We start from the raw sequence: 19,669 nt of genomic DNA, 5'->3' as shown, positions 1-19,669 counted from the left end.
ACAAAAAATATTAAAAAAAAGGAAATGGACATACTCAACAGGAAGTACGACGAATAAATTTATAAGCTGAAATTCTGACACACTGTTTCTAAGGAATATCCATCTACAAAATTCCTCAGATTTAATTCGGGTAACACCTGGGTTGCCCTGTTCAACTATAATGGACAGGTTTAAAAGCCTTTAAAAAATTCATAAAGGACAGGAGAAATTAATTCATAAACAGAAAGCAAACCTCCTCAAAGGATAACATTAAAATACAACTAGTTAAGTGTGCTTCACTGCCTCTTCAACAGTCAACTATTTTTCCACCAACAGAGAAAACACAAAATATCTGCCTACTCGGCAGTGATTTTCATTTAATTGTTTAATTCACAGTGGCAATCTTTCTAGCAAGTTTAATATGTGGTCTCTATAACAGATACCATTACATGCCTTCCTTAAAACATGAACAAGTATTGTCTGAAGTAGGTTTACAGGCAAGCAAGCTGGATTTCAAACCGGTATATGCCTAAAAAGTCAATTTTCTTTAACTCCAAAAAAGTAAGTTTCTAAAAACTTACTAAAACATAAAGTATTCTCTCTTTGGGCCTTTTAACCATTAGAAGCAGTACCTAACCTGTAAGGTCAATAGAACTGTGTAATTTTAGAACTGACAGGGAATTTAGACATTACCTAGTCTAGTGGTTTACAAATTCTACCATCAGGAAGAAAAGAAGAATCAATAACATAATTTACATATGTAAGCACAATCTCACCATTAAAAAAAATATATATACATCGTACTGTGGAATACCCATTGTAGCACAACTAGATCTGCAGCACCTCTGGAGCGCTGGGACCCCGGCTGGATCCCCAGCCCAGCATAGTGGGTTAAGGATCCAGCACTGCCCAAAGCAGCTCGGATCTGATTCCTGGCCTAGGAACACATATACCATGGAGTGGCAAAAAAAGAAAAAATAAATTAAAAAGTATCTTACTACACATGGAACATTTTGTCACAAAGGGCTTGACAGCGAGTTCCTGTTGTGGCTCAATGGTAACAAATCCAACTAGTACCCATGAGGATGCAGGTTTGATCCCTGGCCTCCTTTAATGGGTTAAGGATCTGGCATCCCATGGGCTGCAATGAAGGTCCCAGATGAGCTTGGATCTGGCATTGCTCTGGCTGTGGCATAAACTGGCAACTGCAGTGCTGATTCAACCTCTAGTCCAGGTACTTCCATATGCTGCAGGTGTGGCCCTAAAAAGACAAAAAAAAAAAGGAAAAGACTTGACATTTTTGTCTTGTATTTTATATTTAATCACTTTTAGAATGTGAATATATATTTGGATATGATTAAAACTATTGGGGAGCTCCCTCGTGGCACACTGGGTTAAGGATCTGGCATTGTCACTGTAGCGGCTTGGACCACTGCTGTGTTGTGGGTTTAATTCCTGGCCCAGGAAATTCCACATGCCATGGGCACAGACCCGCCCCCCCCCAAAAAAAAAACACTATTGGTACAATTTGGAACTTAATGTTTTGCACTAATAATAGAGACTTATGTAACATATACAGAACCCTAACACCTCCAGAATGATTTCAAATCATCTCATTATATTTCAGTATTTAATTTCAAGCAATACTTGCGTTGTAACAATGATATAAAACAAGACAAAGCAAAGCACATCCAAACTGATATGCTTCTGGAAGAAACCATAAAGCATACCATAAGGTTCCAGTAAGAAAGGTTATTTGCAAAGAAGGTACAACTTATTTCAAAAATGCAAAAGAATACCACTCAGTACTTTTTAGCACAAGGATGTTAACACAAGATGTTTCCATCAAAGCTGGCCACATCTTTAATGAAGAGGTAAAACTGGGTTTAATTTGAAATACAACAAAAATGAAAAACAAAAAAAAAAAATCAGCAGATGTCTAAGAAACAATAAATATGCCTCCCACTAACTTACTGTATGCAAATAAATGTAGATACTTACGAGAATTCTTTAAATATTTAGTAAACCCATTTCCACACAGACCAATTAAAACTTCCTGACAAAAGGAAAAATATAACCTAGAGGTAATTAGGTTTGTTTAATAAACATTTATCTTACATATACACAAAAGCAAACAACATAAAAAGGTGTACTTTCAATTTTAGACAACATAGTAAATTGGAATTGTACAAATTTTGACGCTCTTGAATAAACTCTTTCTTGAGTTGAATATACTCTTGAAAAACATACATTTTACCAGTGTATTCAACTTTTAATATTTAAACATCAATACTGCTGGAATAATGTTTCTACATAGGATCACCATGGTAATTTACTTTAAATTCAGTGAGAAGTTTACACATATATATAATATGCCTATAAAATGTAAGTTTATATTCAACCAATTTATTGGGGAGGTTTCTGCCTTCACAAAGCTAATCCTTGCCAACTAAAATTAGGAATTCCGGAAAAAAATCCATAGAGACCTGCATTATCTAAGGTGCTTAAACATAAGCTCCATATCATCAATGGCATTTTTTAAAAATTCATGTAAAATGATAGTTTTAAAGAGGCACACTGAAAGCAAGGCCAACTGTTCAGAGAAGGTGATTTTGCATCACTACACATTTTATCTATTTATTTATTTTGCTTTTTAGGGCCACAGTAGCATATGGAAGTTCCCAGACTAGGCAATGAATCGGAGCTACAGCTGCCAGCCTACACCACAGCCACAGCAACACGGGCTCCAAGGGACCCAATCCGTGTCTGCAACCTACACCATGGCTCATGGCAACACCGGATCCCAGACGGACTGAGCAAGGCCAGAGATCCAACCCACATCCTCATGAATACTAGTCGGATTCGTTTCCACTGCGCCACAACAGTAATTCCCACGACATATTTTAATTTTACTGAATGGATTTACTTTAGAGGACCTTGGTCTATTTATTTTTTCTGACAAGCTCTAGTTTTCCAGATGCTCCTCAAAGGTAGATTCATTTCTCATTTTGCTTCCTAGTTTTCCTCCTTGTACTACTACTTACTACAGCCTGTCTTTTCTCTTAGAACTTCATTTTCTACTTCTGACCCTGTACAGACTGTGCTCACTATAAACAATAAATTGAATAGACTGTGTCAGAAATTTTTTCACAGAATTCACTTCTCCCAAAATTTCTTTGCATTATTTTATTCAAACCTTTATTGAACAGTTCCTATGTGACATCCAAGTCATTCATTACCTCTTTTACATACTTCATTTGTATAGATATTAGTACCTTATCTCCTTCCCAAACTGTCTTATAAAAATACCTTTACACGGACCCAGCAAAATTTCAGATTTTATGTAAGAAACATCTTACTTTGAAAAAGTGGCTCAAACTAAATAAATAAAAACAATGTCCAGATTGACAGAGCAATTTTCTAGTGATATCTAGTCATCTCTGCAGGCCGAGTTAAATCCTAATTTTTATTTAAAAAATAAAGACTATACAATGACACTGTCTTTTATTAATGTCTAAAGGTATACACCGTAAGAGAAAATGTTTCAAGACAAAACTGTATTAATGAAAGAAAAAAAAGGATTCCTTCAAGACAAAACAGTCTAATTTTTCATGAGGATCTGTATAACTCACACAAAGTCAGACTTGTAATGAACTTAGATCTTAATTTATGGCAAATGTTTGGACTGTGGGGCAAATTAAAAATTTTTTTTGCCTTTTTTTTTTTTAGGGCTGCACCTGTGGCATATGGAGTCTCCCAAGTTAGGGGGTTGAATTGGAGCTGTAGCTGCTAGCCTACGCCACAGCCACAGCCACACGGGATTCAAGCTGCATCTGCAACCTACACCACAGCCCAAGGCAACGCCAGATCCTTAACCCACTGAGCAAGGCCAGGGATCGAACCTGCATCCTCATGGATGCTAGTCAGATTCTTTAACCACTAAGCCACTATGGGAACTCCCAAATTTATATTTAAAAGCTTGTTATTTCCTTTTGTTGTTTTTAAACTTGGATATATTACTAGGTTAAACTATTATGTCTGGCAACACAAAACCACACCTGTATCGCTTTCTAATTTGGATACAGGAACCTTGAAAATCTAAGACTAAGTGTCTGGGTCCTGAAGTTATAACATGGCCTTTTCACCCCAGTCCCTAGACCAATTTCTCATGCCTGGTGCTCCACTTTATCAGTAGTGACATTGTTGTCAGTTGCCTGGCAGTCTAGGGGCTTATGATCTCCTTAGGAAATGCTTTATTCCAAGGTAAACTATTACTTCTGGTCATTTAAAATCTTATTGGATTAATTATGCTAAGATCTGTCGCTAGATATTTGGTATGTCATTTGTGCCACAGCTACTGTAGATAACATTTGTCTTCCACTGCTCATTTTAGTTCACCAAAGGAGAGATGCACAATCAATAGCAAATACACATCTAAAAACATACTCCAGGGAGAGAAAATTGTCAAACTAGTGAAGCTAACAGCACTTGACAGAAAAGAAAAAGATTCATGAATCATCTAATGCAAATACTGGCATTGTTTCAAAGCACAATGTTCACAACTATCTAGTATCACCCAAGCAAAATGGTTTCTTAAAATTTAGTTCATTAGTAGTAAAAGTCATTAGACTCCTTGATTTTTCCTACTAAACTGTTAATTATCCAATTTTATATTTTCAACATGAATATATTACATTTTTACACTTAACATTCATCCCTCAGCTAACATCTCCAACACTTCATTGTGTACCAGGTACTAACATCCTAGTTCTCTTATTCACAACGAGATTCTATGAAAATGGTGACATCCAGCCTATACGAAAAGATATTTAGTTCACTAAAAGAAAAAGAAAGTCATGAAATCTCCCAGACAATGAAATGGAAATATGAACTTCCTCACCAGAATCTGCAATTGCAGAGGCAGCACAGCTGGTCACTTTTCTAAAAAAGTTACATAAGCAAAAGCACAAATCTGTTTGGAGCCTTCAAATGGCCTACTTTATTCAAGATGACATGGAGCAGAAATAACAATTAAGTGTTCAATATATACATGAAGAGAAATAATTAATAATGGTACTTTTAAAGGGTAGTAATAGTAATAGCTAACATTTACTCACTATAGTAAGCAAACGTTTAGTACATATAGTACTGTTATGCTACATATAGTACTGTAGCATATGTAACATATGTTACATATAGTAAAAACTTACTTCCTACTGAGGCTCACTATATGCCAGGCAGAAATCTAAGTGCCTTATGGCCAGTCTCATTTAATTCTCACATTATCCCCAAGGGATTTGCATTGTTATAAATCACATTTTACAGATGATAAAACTGAGGCTTGGAAGTATTAAGTATCTTATTCAAGGTCATTCAGCTACAAAGAGTTAGTACTCAAACTCAGGTCTACAGGGATCCAAAGTCTGTGCTCTCAATCACGATATAATGTCTGGTTTATGCTTATTCAATTTAATTTCAGCCTAAAGCTTTTTGAAGTCTTATCAGAAACGTTATTTTTTAGGACAGGTTTCTTCCTTTAAAATGAACTACATTTTTCTTGAAACTATAGTCCTACAAGTCTAAATATTTGGATGGGAAACAAATTCTACCTGAATGAAAACCCTAAATTTCTATAATAATGTATCATAGCTGGAAGAGACTTCAAGGGTCATCTAGTCCAAATTCTTCATTTTAGGAATAATGAAACAGAGATCTTTTGAAAAGCATTTATACCCAAACTAAACTACCACATACCCAATCCAGAAACTCTTGGGTTTGGGGAGATTTTTCAAAAGTCATCACTTAAAACAGATAATCCAACATTTCAACATCATCCAGAGCATGGTATTCATTCCTGAAATACTGTAAGAAAATACAAACTCCATGACATGAGGTCAGACTACTGTAAAGCTATTACTAATTGAAAGTTTGAATCTTATAGACATGCTATATAGAAAGCTATAAAATGGCATCCTAACCTATATGGACTCCAATTCAAAAAACAGCCCTTTTCTCTCTCTTGCCCTCTCCCTCAGACAGAGACAGACAGACAGACAGACAGACAGACACAGACACAGACACACACACACACACACACACAGAGCCATTTCTTTCTCGATTTAAATTTACATTCATTTGGGTCAACTACAAGCTCAGCTTCACTTCACCAGTCATGTCATGTGATCAAATTCAAGCTCATTTCAAGGAAAAGGCTGCACACTATGCTGTATTTAGAACACATATCACTGAGAACAACCAGATGAGTCTTTGTAGGCCTATCCAAAAACCTTTAGTTGCTAAGAAACTACAATTTCACCGTATTATAAATTTTCAAAAGAAGCTATGCTAGCACAGAGATTAAACATGTTAAAAATCAAAAACCTCTAATTGTGCCGAATGAAACCTTGCTGTATCTACAAATCAAATAGGTGAAATTAGTTATTAGGCTTAAGTCATATTATTAACACAGACTAAAAACTGCTAAGATAAATCAGACTGATTCTATCCCGCTTTCCACCGTGGCCTCATGCTTTGGAGGAAAATAGGAAAATACCCAATATACTTAGCATATTCAATGCTAGAGACAGAAAAATGCTTCCTTCCTGACTCCTGCAGTGATCATTCATGGCCATGAAGCATACACAAGATTTGATTCACACAATTTGCTGCAAAAAACACTTATATTTAACTGATGATGCTTTTTCAATCTTTATTGATATCTTTTCACTGTAATCTTCAGCATTTTGAGCCTAGATTCTCTTTAGAATGTTTAACTCCATTAGCTCTAACATTTACCTTTTTTTTAATAAAAAACATTTAAATGTCAGCTATTCACAAGAGTAACTGCAAACTGTTCTAGCATAAAAACAATGAAACCCCAAAGAACTAGCAAAAATAGTTTATAACTCTTTCTCCAGCACTCTCATGTATGAGTTCACCCTCATAAATGTTTTTCCTATAAAAATATTTTTTAAACCTCTTAAAGACTGTTTCCACAGAGCAGAAACCAGTTCACAACACTTTCTAGTCTCATCTCTGAAAGATCAATTAGGCAGAACACTTTCTAGTCTCATCTCTAAAAGATCAATTAGGCAGCTCAATTGTGACACATACCCTCAACAATCAGAATCTTTTTATCTAAATCCCCCATCACCATGTTTCCATCTTCTCTGAAGAGCTTCAGTTCAAAACCCAATTCTCTCCTTTCAAGTGTACCCTGCACACGAATTCTAAGGACTACCTTTATGTTCTTCAGAAATAATGTCTCTTCTGTCTTGAAACTTTTAGATCTTAAAAATCCACTTCCTTCATCTCCCTCTCTCCGGTAACTGCCCTCAATCCCACCACTGCAGTTCCAGCTATGCGTCCCTGCCTTCCCAAAGGCCCCACCAGTATCATAGACACTTGCCACATTCAGCTCCTCCCTTCCCTAATTTATCCTCCACACTGTAAACCAACATTACACCCCCGGCTTCCTGCATTTTACTCCCTTCCTTTATTTTCTGTCTTCCCCCACCCCCATCTCTAGAGCCAGGCACCCTTATTTCGCTAATAAATAATTCCCCCTACCCTCAGTTTCAAGCCTTTCTCCCCATCCTCTGCTCAATTTTCCTCTCCTTATTTAGAAACTCCCTTTTGCTCTCCCAACCACTACCCTAGAATGCCCAACACTCCACCCTCCTTAGCAAACCCAGCCCTCTTTCCCCATCTCATTTAGAGCCACTGCTGCTCCTCTTTCTAGATCTCCTACTGCAGTCAACCCACTACCTTGGCTTTCCACCCACCTTCCCTCCACCTCCACAGCCAAGGCTCCCTGATTCTTTATGCCCTCCTTAAGGCTCTAGTACTCTGCTCAGTATTCTTCAGGACTCCCTTCCCCCCAACATCTCCCTTATTTTTTTAAGGATGTCACCAGTTTCACGGGGCCCCAGTTGAATCCTGGACATTTACAGCGCCTGGGACCCCTGGTCTCAAGGAGAGCCTGACACCACTCCCCATTACCTTAAACACAAACGCCTGTCTTGTGCCGCCTTCTTTAAACGCTGCGCCCCCTCCTCATCCGCCCCCGCTACTCCGGCTCCCCACGTCGGCTTCCTCGGTGTCCCCTCCCCGACTGAGAGCGACGAGCCCAAGACGTGGAGCCTCTAAGTCAGCAACACCTCGAGCTCTTATCGGACGCCCCCACCTCTCGGACAGGCGCCTCCGGTTCTCACACCCTCGCCTCTTCGAACTCCCAACCGGCATCTGCTCCTCTCGGGTCCGCAGCCCCTCAGACTCCGACGGGCCCCTTTCCCCCAGCTCCGCCACCTCCTTGGGCCCTGGACGGCTCCCTCCGGCCACCAGTGTCCCTCAGCCCCCGCCCGGCCCGCCCCCGGCGCCCGGCTTACCGTTTTGAGCGGCGCCTGGTCCTGGAAGGAGGGAGCCAGAGACCAGCAACAGCGAGAGGGCCAGGGCGCTGGGAAGCGACGAGCCCAACATCCTCCCTGCAGAAGACCGAACAGCGAATGGGCCGGGGCCGGAGCCGGGGCTGGGGAAGGGAGGGGAGGGAGGGAGGGGGCGGGCGAGTGTGCCAGGGAGAGAGCGAGGGAGGCAGCCGCGGCTCGGCTCCGTCCTTCCCCGTCCTCCTCCTACCGCCGCAGCGCCCAGGCCTCGCGAGACAATCTCTCCCGGCCGTGGGCGGTTGAGCAGCGACGGCGTCAAGGATCGCGAGAAGAGGCGGCCGCAAGCGATCCTCCCGCCCCTCGGACTCTGTGTCCCCGCCCCTGGAGAGGCCGATTGGCCTAGCGCGAGGTGGATCACGTGCCAACGGTGCTTCTGGCCACGTGATGGGGAGAGGCGGGGCTCCTGAAGCTCTCCTGGCCTTGGGGAACCGAGAAGTCTGCATTTAGCTTATCCCTCTGTGAAACGCCCATAAATAAGAGGAAGCTTTGGGAACATAATATTTCCTCCGCCCATCCTGCCTTTCGTTTGTTGGAGCGCTTGGCTGCAAAATTTAATGCACCACCGCCTCTTTTAAGCCTTCCTCTCATTGTTCTCTATCAAAGTCCTGCTATTTCTTCCATCTGGACTTTGACCTTAGACTCCCTCCTGACATCTGGCTTCAGCCTCCCACGTTAACCCCCATGTTTTAACCTTTCAGGCTAAATGACAACTGGTATTACCTTGTGCTTTACTCATCTCCCTCTGCGTGAAATGTCCTCCTTTTCCTCGCCTTTCTATTCCCCCCGCCCCCCCTCCCCTCGTTTTGGCCTTGTTTTAACTACTTAGAATCTCAGGCCTGAAGTTCAACTAGCCTAATTGCTAGTTAGACAATGTAGACAATAAATTCTATAAGGATGCCATCATGTATTAACTTATACGAAGACTCTTCAGAAGCATTTTCACACAGCCAACATTTGAGTACCTGCTGTGTACCAAGTTTTTAATTTGCTGTGAAACCCAGATCAAAAAGTTCACAACCTAGTCTATCAGAGGAACTAGGAAGAAAAATGACTGTACAGGAAAACCATCCATAGGAAGGGAGCCAGCCAAGTGCTCTGGCAATGTGGTCACTACTGTTTGCATGGAAGTTTGGGAAGTGCTCTTTTTAAGGGTATTTTTGGCATTACCCCGAGCCCTGTCAATCCTTGGTTGGTAAAGGAGTTTCTGTGATTTAGCTAATCCCTGACTCAGAGCAGACATCCTGGGGAGTGTCTGTGGAGTGAAACCAAGAGGAGCCAAGTAAACAGCCCCAGTGACCTGACTCATTTCGAAGAGAAAACTTGGAGAAACTGTAAGAAGAAGCACTCACCATAATCTTCACACTCTCAAGCCAAAGCGGTCTATAAGCTTTCAGCAAGAACCACACAGCTGGTGGTTCCAGACTGAGTTTTCTAGAAAGCACTGGGTCTATAAGTATAGCATGTTTTCACGGAAATGAAACTATATCTTTCAAAACCTCAGATGTGTAACAAAAAGGTTGACATGTATCTTTGAACAAAGGATATTCAGCAAACAGCTCTATGTGGAGGGTTGCAGGGCTGCCTGTGGTAGAACCAGTGTTTTCAGCTGATGGAAGCTTTGGTCAGATACAACCATCCTGCCTCATCATAACCATAATCAAAATCACCATTTGATTAGGAATCCTTACAAAATGATTATGCTCATTTAGGGGTAGGGCAACTAAAGCCAAAAGAGGCACAAATTACTCAAGTTCTGAATGTTTTTGGTAACCATTAATAGCAAAGAATCTGGAGTTCCCATCGTGGCGCAGCGGAAGCGAATTCGACCAGGAACCATGAGGTTGCGGGTTGGATCCTTGGCCTCGCTCAGTGGATTACGGATCTGGTGTTGCCCTGAGCTGTGGTGTAGGTCACAGACTTGGCTCAGATCTGGCGTGGCTCTAGAGAAGAATCTGGTTTTGTCTTCTTCTAGGCTGCTAGTGCCTTTCCCTGCCTCCTTGAAGTTGGGAGTAGTATGTGACTTGCTTCAGCCCAGACCGGTGAAATGTGAGAGGTGACACCCTGGCTCAGGGGAAACAAATCCGACTAGTATACATGAGGATGCAGATTCACTCCCTGGCCTCGCTCAATGGATTAAGGATCCGACGTTGCCTTGAGCTGTGGCATAGGTTGCAGCCCCAGCTAGGAATCTGTGTTGCTGTGGCTGTGGCCAGCAGCTGTAGCTCCGATTTGACCCCTAGCCTGGGAACTTCCATATGCTGTGGGTGCAACCCTAAAAAGAAAAGAGAAAAAAATGACCTGCATCATTTTCAAGCAGAAGCATTTCGTTTCAGTTGCAGACACTGTAGCATACTCTTTTCCCTGTGTGGCTATCCATGATCATGATGGTGGCAGCATGTGTCGAAAAATGAAGCTTACTTCAGCCTGGATCCCTAAGTTAGCACAATAAGTCCAGGCCTCCTGCCAACCCACATATAGCAAGTAGTGTCTACTGAGCCTAAGCTAGAGGGATTCAGAGGTGTTTTCTCCTGCCTAACCTGGACTATTCTGGTTACCGAAAAGATAAAATTCAACTCCATCCCACCACTACCACCACTATATGCCAGCTGTGGCTCAGGCAAGTGACCTGTCTCTCTGGGCTCTGTCAAGTGGTGCTAATGATAATACATACTTAATTCATAAGATTATAGGAGCAATAAATAAGCAAATGTATGTACAGTGTTTAGATCAGTTTCCAGTTCATGTAAACACTCAAATGTTGATTATGATAACGATAATAAAAAATATTGCTGCTGCTGTTATAATTTTAACTCCAGCCCTGTGCTCTTTCCACTTTGTTATGCTTCTTACAAAAAAATGATTCAGGAAGAAAATATTTAAGTGCAGTGTTACCATCAACTCTCAAAACCTGCAGTTCTGAAGAATCCTTTTACCTAGGAGAAAAAGTCATCAAGTTCCACATGATAGTAGCTGTACTTTTTTTTTTTTTTTTTTTTTGTCTTTTGTTGTTGCTATTTCTTGGGCCGCTCCCGCGGCATATGGAGGTTCCCAGGCTAGGGGTTGAATCGGAGCTGTAGCCACCGGCCTACGCCAGAGCCACAGCAACGTGGTATCCAAGCTGCATCTGCAACCTACACCACAGCTCATGGCAACGCCAGATCGTTAACCCACTGAGCAAGGGCAGGGACCGAACCCACAACCTCATGGTTCCTAGTCGGATTCGTTAACCACTGCGCCACGACGGGAACTCCAGTAGCTGTACTTTTAGACCCCCTTTGTGGGAAAAACCAAAACCTCCAACAACTTAGTAACTTCTTTAAAGGAACTTAGGAATTAAAATATATTTTCTTGGGGCGTTCCCATCGTGGCTCAGTGGAAACTAATCCGACTAGTAACAATGAGGTTTCAGGTTGGATCCCTGGCCTCTATCAGTAGGTTAAGGATCCAGGTTGCTGTGAGCTGTGGTGTAGGTGGCAGACCAGCTCCAATCTGATATTGCTGTGGCTGTGGCTGTAGGCTGGTGGCTACAGCTCCTGATTCCACCCCTAGCCTGGGAACCTCCACGTGCTGTGGGTGTGGCACTAAAAAGCAAAAAATAAATAAATAAAATATTTTTTTCTTTTTAAAAATTTGCATACACTTAACCTCTCTATGGGTGAGTACAGCTATGTTGGAGGATGGCTGAGCTCATTGAAATATCTCGTAGGAGCCCTTAGGGGTCCTCAGTGCTCAGCTGAGACACGTTTTCTTGGCCTGCAGGAACTGCTTGAAGGTCTGGCTTTCCAGTATTGGAAAGTGCCTCCTGGTGGCAAGATGTATAATAAAGCATTCCTATTTAAAAGGCTTTCCTGGGTAAATTGGTTGGTTGGTTGGTTGGTTGATTTGTTTGTTTAGGTGTGATTCATTTAGTCTTTGGAAGGATGTCAGTGAAAATGGTGGTAGTACTAGTAGAGTTGATTATAAACTTCCTAATGATTTTCCCAATCCCTCCTGTGCAAACATTTGTGCTCCTTTGAAGTTCTTTCCATTCAGATATACCATCCTGCCCATCTTGGTTGCTGTCATCTTCTTACCTACCAAAGTAATTTTTCCCCTGCTCCTTCTAACTCCTAGTACCATCCTTGAACACTAGGAGTGAGTTCAGCATCCGAGATGATGATCTAGTCAATACTGTGGCCTCTCAGAACTTTGATCTTCTCATCTCCAACAACCTTCTGAACCAAGCCACCCCTTCCAGGGTTACACTCTCAACACTTTAATACTCATGAAAGGTTCCATCTTTGATATGAGAATATAATACCACTCTCCTTTTACCCCATTTGTTGTAATTCTTCAACCTCATTGAGACCTCTAATCCATTAATCCCACCAGTTCTCATTGTCTATTCTTCACTTCCCTTCTGGTCCAGTTTAGAACCCAAGATTCATCATTATAATCATTTCCTTACCCACCTCAATCTCCGATATACTTTCCTGGAAAAACCACAACCTGGCTAAGCACTACACTGAGATGAGGTTTCATGCCCTGCACCTGAGCAGCTAAATGTTGCCTGAGGAAAAAAAAAAAATCACACAGACAGGGTAAATGACATCATTTTAAATTCATGGCCTTAAACCTCAAATGCATACTCAACACCACCCAGTGATCCTACTCTTTCATATGAGGTAAGCATGAATTTGCAACTGCCATGGTCACATGCAAGAGATGCTCATTTCTTTCGCTTCTCTAAATCAAAGATAATCCATTCTGAGCACCTTTCTCCCAAGATGACAAGTAGTACAATTTTGGTCATTATGACCTCCCTCCCTACTTCTCAGAGTAATATGGTATTCCTAAGATTTTATACATTCTAGGACATTACTGAGTATTTTTGGTCTAGCCATTTTGTTTGTTTGTTTTGGTCTTTTTGTCTTTTCTAGGGCTGCACCCATGGCATATGGAGGTTCCCAGGCTAGGGGTCTGATCGGAGCGGTAGCTGCTGGCCTAGGTCACAGCCACAGCAATACGAGATACACGCCATGTCTGCGACCTACACCACAGCTCATGGCAACGCCAGATCCTTAACCCACTGAGCGAGGCCAGGGATTGAACTCGAAAACTCATGGTTCCTAGTCAGATTCATTAACCACTGAGCCTCGACGGGAACTCCCGTGTTTTGTTTTGTTTTGTTTAATTTCACTCTGGTACTGCTGGTGTATACATTGTCCAGACTCACATGATCCCTTGAAGGTGAGTGGTTTGGTGCTTCCCACTGCTCCCCTTCCCAGCCTCACAATTCAACATACTCCCTTTCAGTTCTTTGTGATTGCTCTGCTCTTTCTCACCTTGGAGTTTTTGTATGTTGTTCTCTTTGCCTAGAATACTCAACCCAATCCTCTCCATCTCTTTTATTTTTCATCCTTCACATGTCAGCTTCAAATCATCCTTCTTTAATACAAAATATCAAACCACAATGAGATACCATTTTATGCGCGCGCGCGCGCACACACACACACACACACACACACACACTAATAATTACAGAAACAACTGATAGGAATTCCCTGGTGGCTCAGTAGGTTAAGGATCTGGCAATGACACTGCTGTGGCATGGGTTCCATCCCTGGCCCAGAACTCCCATACACTGCTGGTATGCATATAAAAATGGCACAACTACTTTGGAGAACTCTTTGACAGCTTCTTGTAAAGTACATATATATATGACCAGCAATTCTACTCTTGTATCCCCAGTGCTTAAGAGAAATGAAAACTTATTTCCACAAAATAAGTTTATACAGGAAACAACCCAATATTCATCAATAGGTGAATAGATAAATGATGGCATATTCATATAATGGAATACTACTCAGCAATAAAAAAGAATGAATTAGGAGTTCTCTTGTGGCACAGAGAGTTAAGGATTTTGCATTGTCACTTCAGTGGCTTGGGTCACTGCTGTGGCATGGGTTTGACCCCTGGCCCAGGAATTTCTGCATGCCATAGGCATGGCCAGAAAAAAAAAAGAATGAAGTACTGATATGTGCAATAACAGAGATAATAGAGATTAATTCTGAAATATAATGCTGAGTGAAAGTGAAATCAAAAGAAGAAGTACTGTATGATTCTACTTATACGGAATTCTACAATAGGCAAAACTAATATATATTGATAGAAATCAGATCAGTTTGAATGTTTTCCTGGGGAATTAGAAAATGTCAGGTGGGAATTTATTTTATTTGTTTATTTTTATTACTCAAATGAATTTATCACATCTGTTGTTGTATAATGATCATAACAATCCAATTTCACAGGATTTCCATCCCATAGGGAATTTTCTAGTGATGGAAATTTTCTATGTTTTGACCTGGGTGATATTTATACACTGGATATACATTTGCCAAAATTCACTAAAATTATACCTCAATTATATAAAACAAGGAGTTCTTGTTGTGGCTCAGTGGTTTAGGAACGTGACATACTGTAGTTTTGATCCCTGGCCTCCATCAGTGGTTTAAGGATTTGGCATTTCCACAAGCTGGGGGGTAGGTCACAGATGCGTCTTGGATCTGGGGTTCCTGTGACTGTGGCGTAGGCTGGTAGCTGCAGCTCTGATTCAACCCCTAGACCAGGAACTTCCATATCCCATAGGTATAGCTGAAAAAGAAAAAAGAAAGAGAAAAGAAAAAGAAAGATGCAAAATAAAACCATCTCATTGTCAGGGAAGACTTTTCTGGGTTTCATGACTCAAACTTTGCTGTTATATACACTCTTTGCTCCATGTACCCTTTTGGTTTGGTTTGGTTTGGTCTTTTTTGGCCACGCCTGCAGCATGTTGAAGTTCCCAGGCCAGGGATAAAACCCATGCCATAGCAGTGACTCAGGCCGCTGCAGTGACAATGCCACTGCACTGCAAGGAAACTCCTCCATGTACCTTTTCTTTCTTTTTTTGCTTTTTAGGGCCGAATGGAAGTTCCCAGGCTAGGGGTCAAATTAGAGTTACAGCTGCCAGCTTACAACACAGATGCAGCAACATGGGATCCCAGCCACCTCTGTGACCTACACCACAGCTCACAGCAATGCCAAATCCTTAACCCACTGTGCGAGGCCAGGGATCAAACCTGAATCCTCATGGATCCTAGTCGAGTTTGTTACCACTGAGCCATGATGGGAACTCCCCATGTACCTCTTTTTGATATCACTTATCATAGTTGGGATTTTATATTTATTTGTGTGGTCCCGTGACTCACATCTCGCTCCTTTTCTAGATCTCCAGGAGGAAACCATGACCAACTTGTTCACCACTGACTCTCCAATTTCTAACAGTATTTGGCATGCAGGGGTATTTAGTGAATATCACTAGCGAATAGAAAAGTCGCACAGCTGGACTCAGAATCTGAGACTCTTGACTCTCAGTCCAGTGCTCCTTCCACTCTACCATTCTGATGATGGAATGTAGGCCTGCCTCAAGGACCAATTCTAATCCTACTTGTTCTGGGAAGCCATCTCCATGCACCATTTAGTCATTCTTCATTCATTCCTTACAATTTTAAGTGGCTACTTTGTGGAAGAGTATGGGTTTATAACAGGGAAGACCTTAAAAGATAGTGAGGAACATAGGCATTGAACAATAATGACGCTATTCCTTATTAATTGTAATTTTGACCTGTGCTAAAAGTACACATAGCAGATGCTCAGAGAGTATGGTATAGGAACACTTGAGTCTAGAGTAGGAGGAATAGTCAAGAAGAGCTCCTGGAGGAAGAGATAGTGGAGCCGTGCTTTCAAGGAGGGTTAAGAGTCAAACAGGCAAAGACAGGACAGGCTGAGGCAGAGGAGGTCTGTTCCAGGTAGGTGGAACTGCAAGTGGGAAGTGTCTGAAGTGGAAAGGAGTTTGTCAAGGTCTGCAAAGAAGCCAAGAGTGCCTGGGGCTCAGAGAGCGGGGGCGGGGCCCCAAAAGATGGCTGAGGCTGAAGGAGGGGCCTTGGGATCAGACCAGCAATGCCTTGAGAACCATATTAAGGATTTGAAATATTGATGACCTATGAGGAAACCTGTAGGTTCGTTCCCTTAACAAAATCTCATCCAGAACCTCCTTGATTAGGAGTAAATAAAATCTGTCCATAGAGCCCATATATTGAAGCAGAGTTATTAAACTGTGTTCTCTATAAGCCAGAGCGTATGTTACTCTCTATCACTATTTCGATTGAGAACATCTTGTTTAGTTGTTCCTTCCAGGCTCAACTATATTGCAGGGAATTAAGGGACCATTTGTCCCTTGAGTTATAGTATAAATGGGTAGGAGCCTGTCCCTAAGGCCATTGTGAGGTGGCTGCTTTCCCTAAGGGGAAAGTGAATGACACAGAACAGAGCTCTATGCAGTGGGCAGTGAGTGAGGACCAGTCTTCCATCAGTGCAGAGACCCTAGTGATCGCCACCCATAGATGACCAGTCTTCAGTGCTTCCTTTCTCCTCCAGACACTTATACTGCTCCCTCTCTGTACCATTAAAAACTGTTATGAAGCCTTGCACGATGGGTTAATTTAACATATCTCCACATCCAGTCTCCCTGTCTAGAACATTATAACAACCTCATACACGTCACAGCTTTTCCACAATCAAGATCCCATTACTTCATTTGGTCACCAAAACACCACTTCATAAACAAGATAACTGAAGTTCAGAAAGGAGAATGACTAATTCAAGATCTTCAGTTGGCAGGTAATAAAACCAATAGAATTTGAGCCCTAGTCCTTTGGACTCCAAAGGAAAAATGCTAAGGGTGGCTGTGACCATCCTGAGGAAGACAGTCTCCTAAGATGACCCTCTGCAGACAGCATGAGTCTTGTCTGAGGACAAAGCAATCTCCTTGGGCAAGGTCTACTGAGGTTGGTATCAGATTGGCACATCTCCTCACCAGGAGTTTGGGATGCTCATTATTTCTTCAGAAAGCACCTTGGGTACCAGCTCTACTGTGATGGCCAGTATAAGAATAGGACAGGGCTACTCAACAGCCAAGTCAACCTGGTGTTAGAGATGGGTTTTTAGGGGCTAATATATAAACCCTTTTTAATCCCTGCTCAAATATGGGCTCAACTGAGACAGACACAGGAGTCAATATCCTCCTTTATTTTATATACATGTATATATAAAACCGTGTATCTAATATATATGTATACAAAATCTCTGGGGCTGCATAATTATGTATATAATATATATATAATATATACATTATATATAATATATATAATATATACATTATATATAATATATATAATATATACACTATGTAACATATGATATACATAAATATTATATATTTATTATATATTTATATATATATCTCTTCTCCAGGTCTCAACTTCAGAGATTTCAACTTAATTGATCTGGGGTGAAGCCCAGCATGTGTAGCAGTGTAATGCACTCTAATGTGCTCTAATGCACTGCTTCTCAAATTTTGATGCACATTAAGTCACATGGGAACTTTTTAAAAATCCCAATCCCTAAACCGCACCAATTAATTAAAAAAAAAACCCCAGGGGGATTGGTGACCCAAGCATCCGTACGGTTTGAAGACTTCCCAGGTGATTCCAATATGCAGCTAAAATTGAGAACAAGTGCTCAAATGCAATCTTGAAAAAAGATTTTGGAGTTCCCACAGTGGCTCAGTGGTTAACGAACCCGACTGGTAACCATGAGCTTGTGGGTTCGATCCCTGGCCTTGCTCAGTGGGTTAAGGATCTGGCGTTGCTGTTGCCGAGGTGTAGGCCCACAGCTGTAGCTCCGAGTGGACCCCTAGCCTGGGAACCTCCATATGCCGTGGGTGTGGCCCTAAAAAGACAAAAAAATAAATAAGATTTTGAGTATGCAGCAGAATGACAAAAAAGACTGTTAAAACACAAATTTCTGGGTCCTACTGTGTTGGGGGATCACAGCTGGCATATTAAGAAATTCAGATTATGACTTGTGAATGAGGAGGCACAAGCTGCCCACACAGGAGCGGCAGGCAGTTCCTTTAGCATCTGAGCTCCCACTTTGAGGAAGTAAAAACCCTGGGGTAGTTTTGATTGAAGGCATGGTATTTTGGCTTTGGGGTTTTTTATTTGTTTGTTTGTTTTTGCTTTTAAGGGCCTTGTCCAAGGAGATTGCAGCATATGGAAGTTCCCAGGCTAGGGGTGGAATCAGAACTGTAGCCACTGACCTGCGCCACAGCCACAGCAATGCGGTATCCAAGCCTTGTCTGTGACCTACACGACAGCTCATGGCAACGCCGGATCCTTAACCAACTGAGTGAGGCCAGAGATCAAACCCACATCCTCATGGATACTAGTCAGGTTTGTTAACTGCTGAGCCACAATGGGAACTCCTGGAGGCACAGTTTCAATACACTCACACAAAGGAAATAAAGTCACAAGATTTAGTACTTACAAAGTCTAGAAACAGGGTGGCGTTCGGGGGTGTAATGAACCCGAGTAAGGGCAGTCCTCTGTCTCGCGAGGGAGCAGGAGGTAGAGTAGGATAGCAAGCACCTATCGCTTACAAGGTGGTTGGGGCGTAGGTCACTAACTTTTCTCTCTTTTAACTCTAATTGGTTATTTTAAAAGGTGCCCCAGGAAAAGCAAAGTGGGAACTTTTGGCGGGCCTCCTAAGCTCAAGTCCTTATCTATATGTCCAGACTCTGGGTGTGAGCAAGGTCATAGTACAGTAAAATGCCTAGTCAACAATTCAAAGCAGCTCTTATCACATCCACCCCCAGAGATTCAGAGTCAGTAGGTCTGGGGTAGGGGTGGCGGATTGCTGACAATTTGCATCTGCAACAATTCCCAGGTGATGACGATGCTCTTGGCTTAAAGACAACACTTTGAGACTGGTCCCTCCACAAGGCAAAGCAATGTTTCCTCTATCAGTTGACAACAGCCACGACTGGGGCCTGAGGTCATAACTTTCATCCCTGAGGAGCCAGTCGCCCAGAAGCCCTGGGAAATTTCTGGATTCAAATTTAGGAGAGTCAATTTCTCCTCAGTCACATAAACTACGAGATGTGAGATTTCAGGTGTCGGTGGCCAGAAGTCCTGCCATGTGCAAGAAGCCAGTCTGCAGAGAGGATGAAGCCCTCTCCACTGTGACCTCCTCAAGGAGTGTCATTATTTACTGTTTCATTCTCTAGAGCCCAGCATAGTAAATGGCATAAAAAAAGTTTCAATAAATGTTGTAAATGGTTTTATTAAGGTATAATTGACAAATTGCACATATTAAAAGTGTACAATCTGATA

The 19,669-nt window shown here is 41.8% G+C and overlaps 1 protein-coding gene across 5 annotated transcripts in view; it reads right to left on the bottom strand.

Annotated features, from left to right (window-relative positions):
- NPTN (neuroplastin) overlaps positions 1 to 18,911 on the bottom strand; it is an 80,102-nt gene extending 61,191 nt beyond the window's left edge. For 4 of the 5 annotated variants that reach the window (XR_014810562.1, XM_021099079.2, XM_084968848.1 and 1 more), the window contains exon 1: positions 8,367 to 8,645. Coding sequence is in view for 3 of the 5 variants with exons in the window: in XM_021099079.2 (XP_020954738.1) it covers positions 8,367 to 8,457 (91 nt within the window). In the remaining 2 variants the exon portion in view is untranslated. Of the gene's footprint in view, positions 1 to 8,366; positions 8,646 to 18,824 lie in introns of those variants that run through there. The other variant, XM_084968849.1, reaches the window with a different exon arrangement.
- Positions 18,912 to 19,669: the final 758 nt, after the last annotated feature.

The sequence above is a fragment of the Sus scrofa genome, chromosome 7, assembly GCF_054392235.1.
Source record: "Sus scrofa isolate SSC_HxYL_T2T_F1_AM1 chromosome 7, Sscrofa_HxYL_maternal_Yorkshire_Landrace_v2.0, whole genome shotgun sequence".
Lineage (NCBI taxonomy): Eukaryota > Metazoa > Chordata > Mammalia > Artiodactyla > Suidae > Sus > Sus scrofa.
The sequence above is the reverse complement of the archived record's forward strand: the minus strand, read 5'-3'. Positions and strand labels throughout refer to the sequence as shown.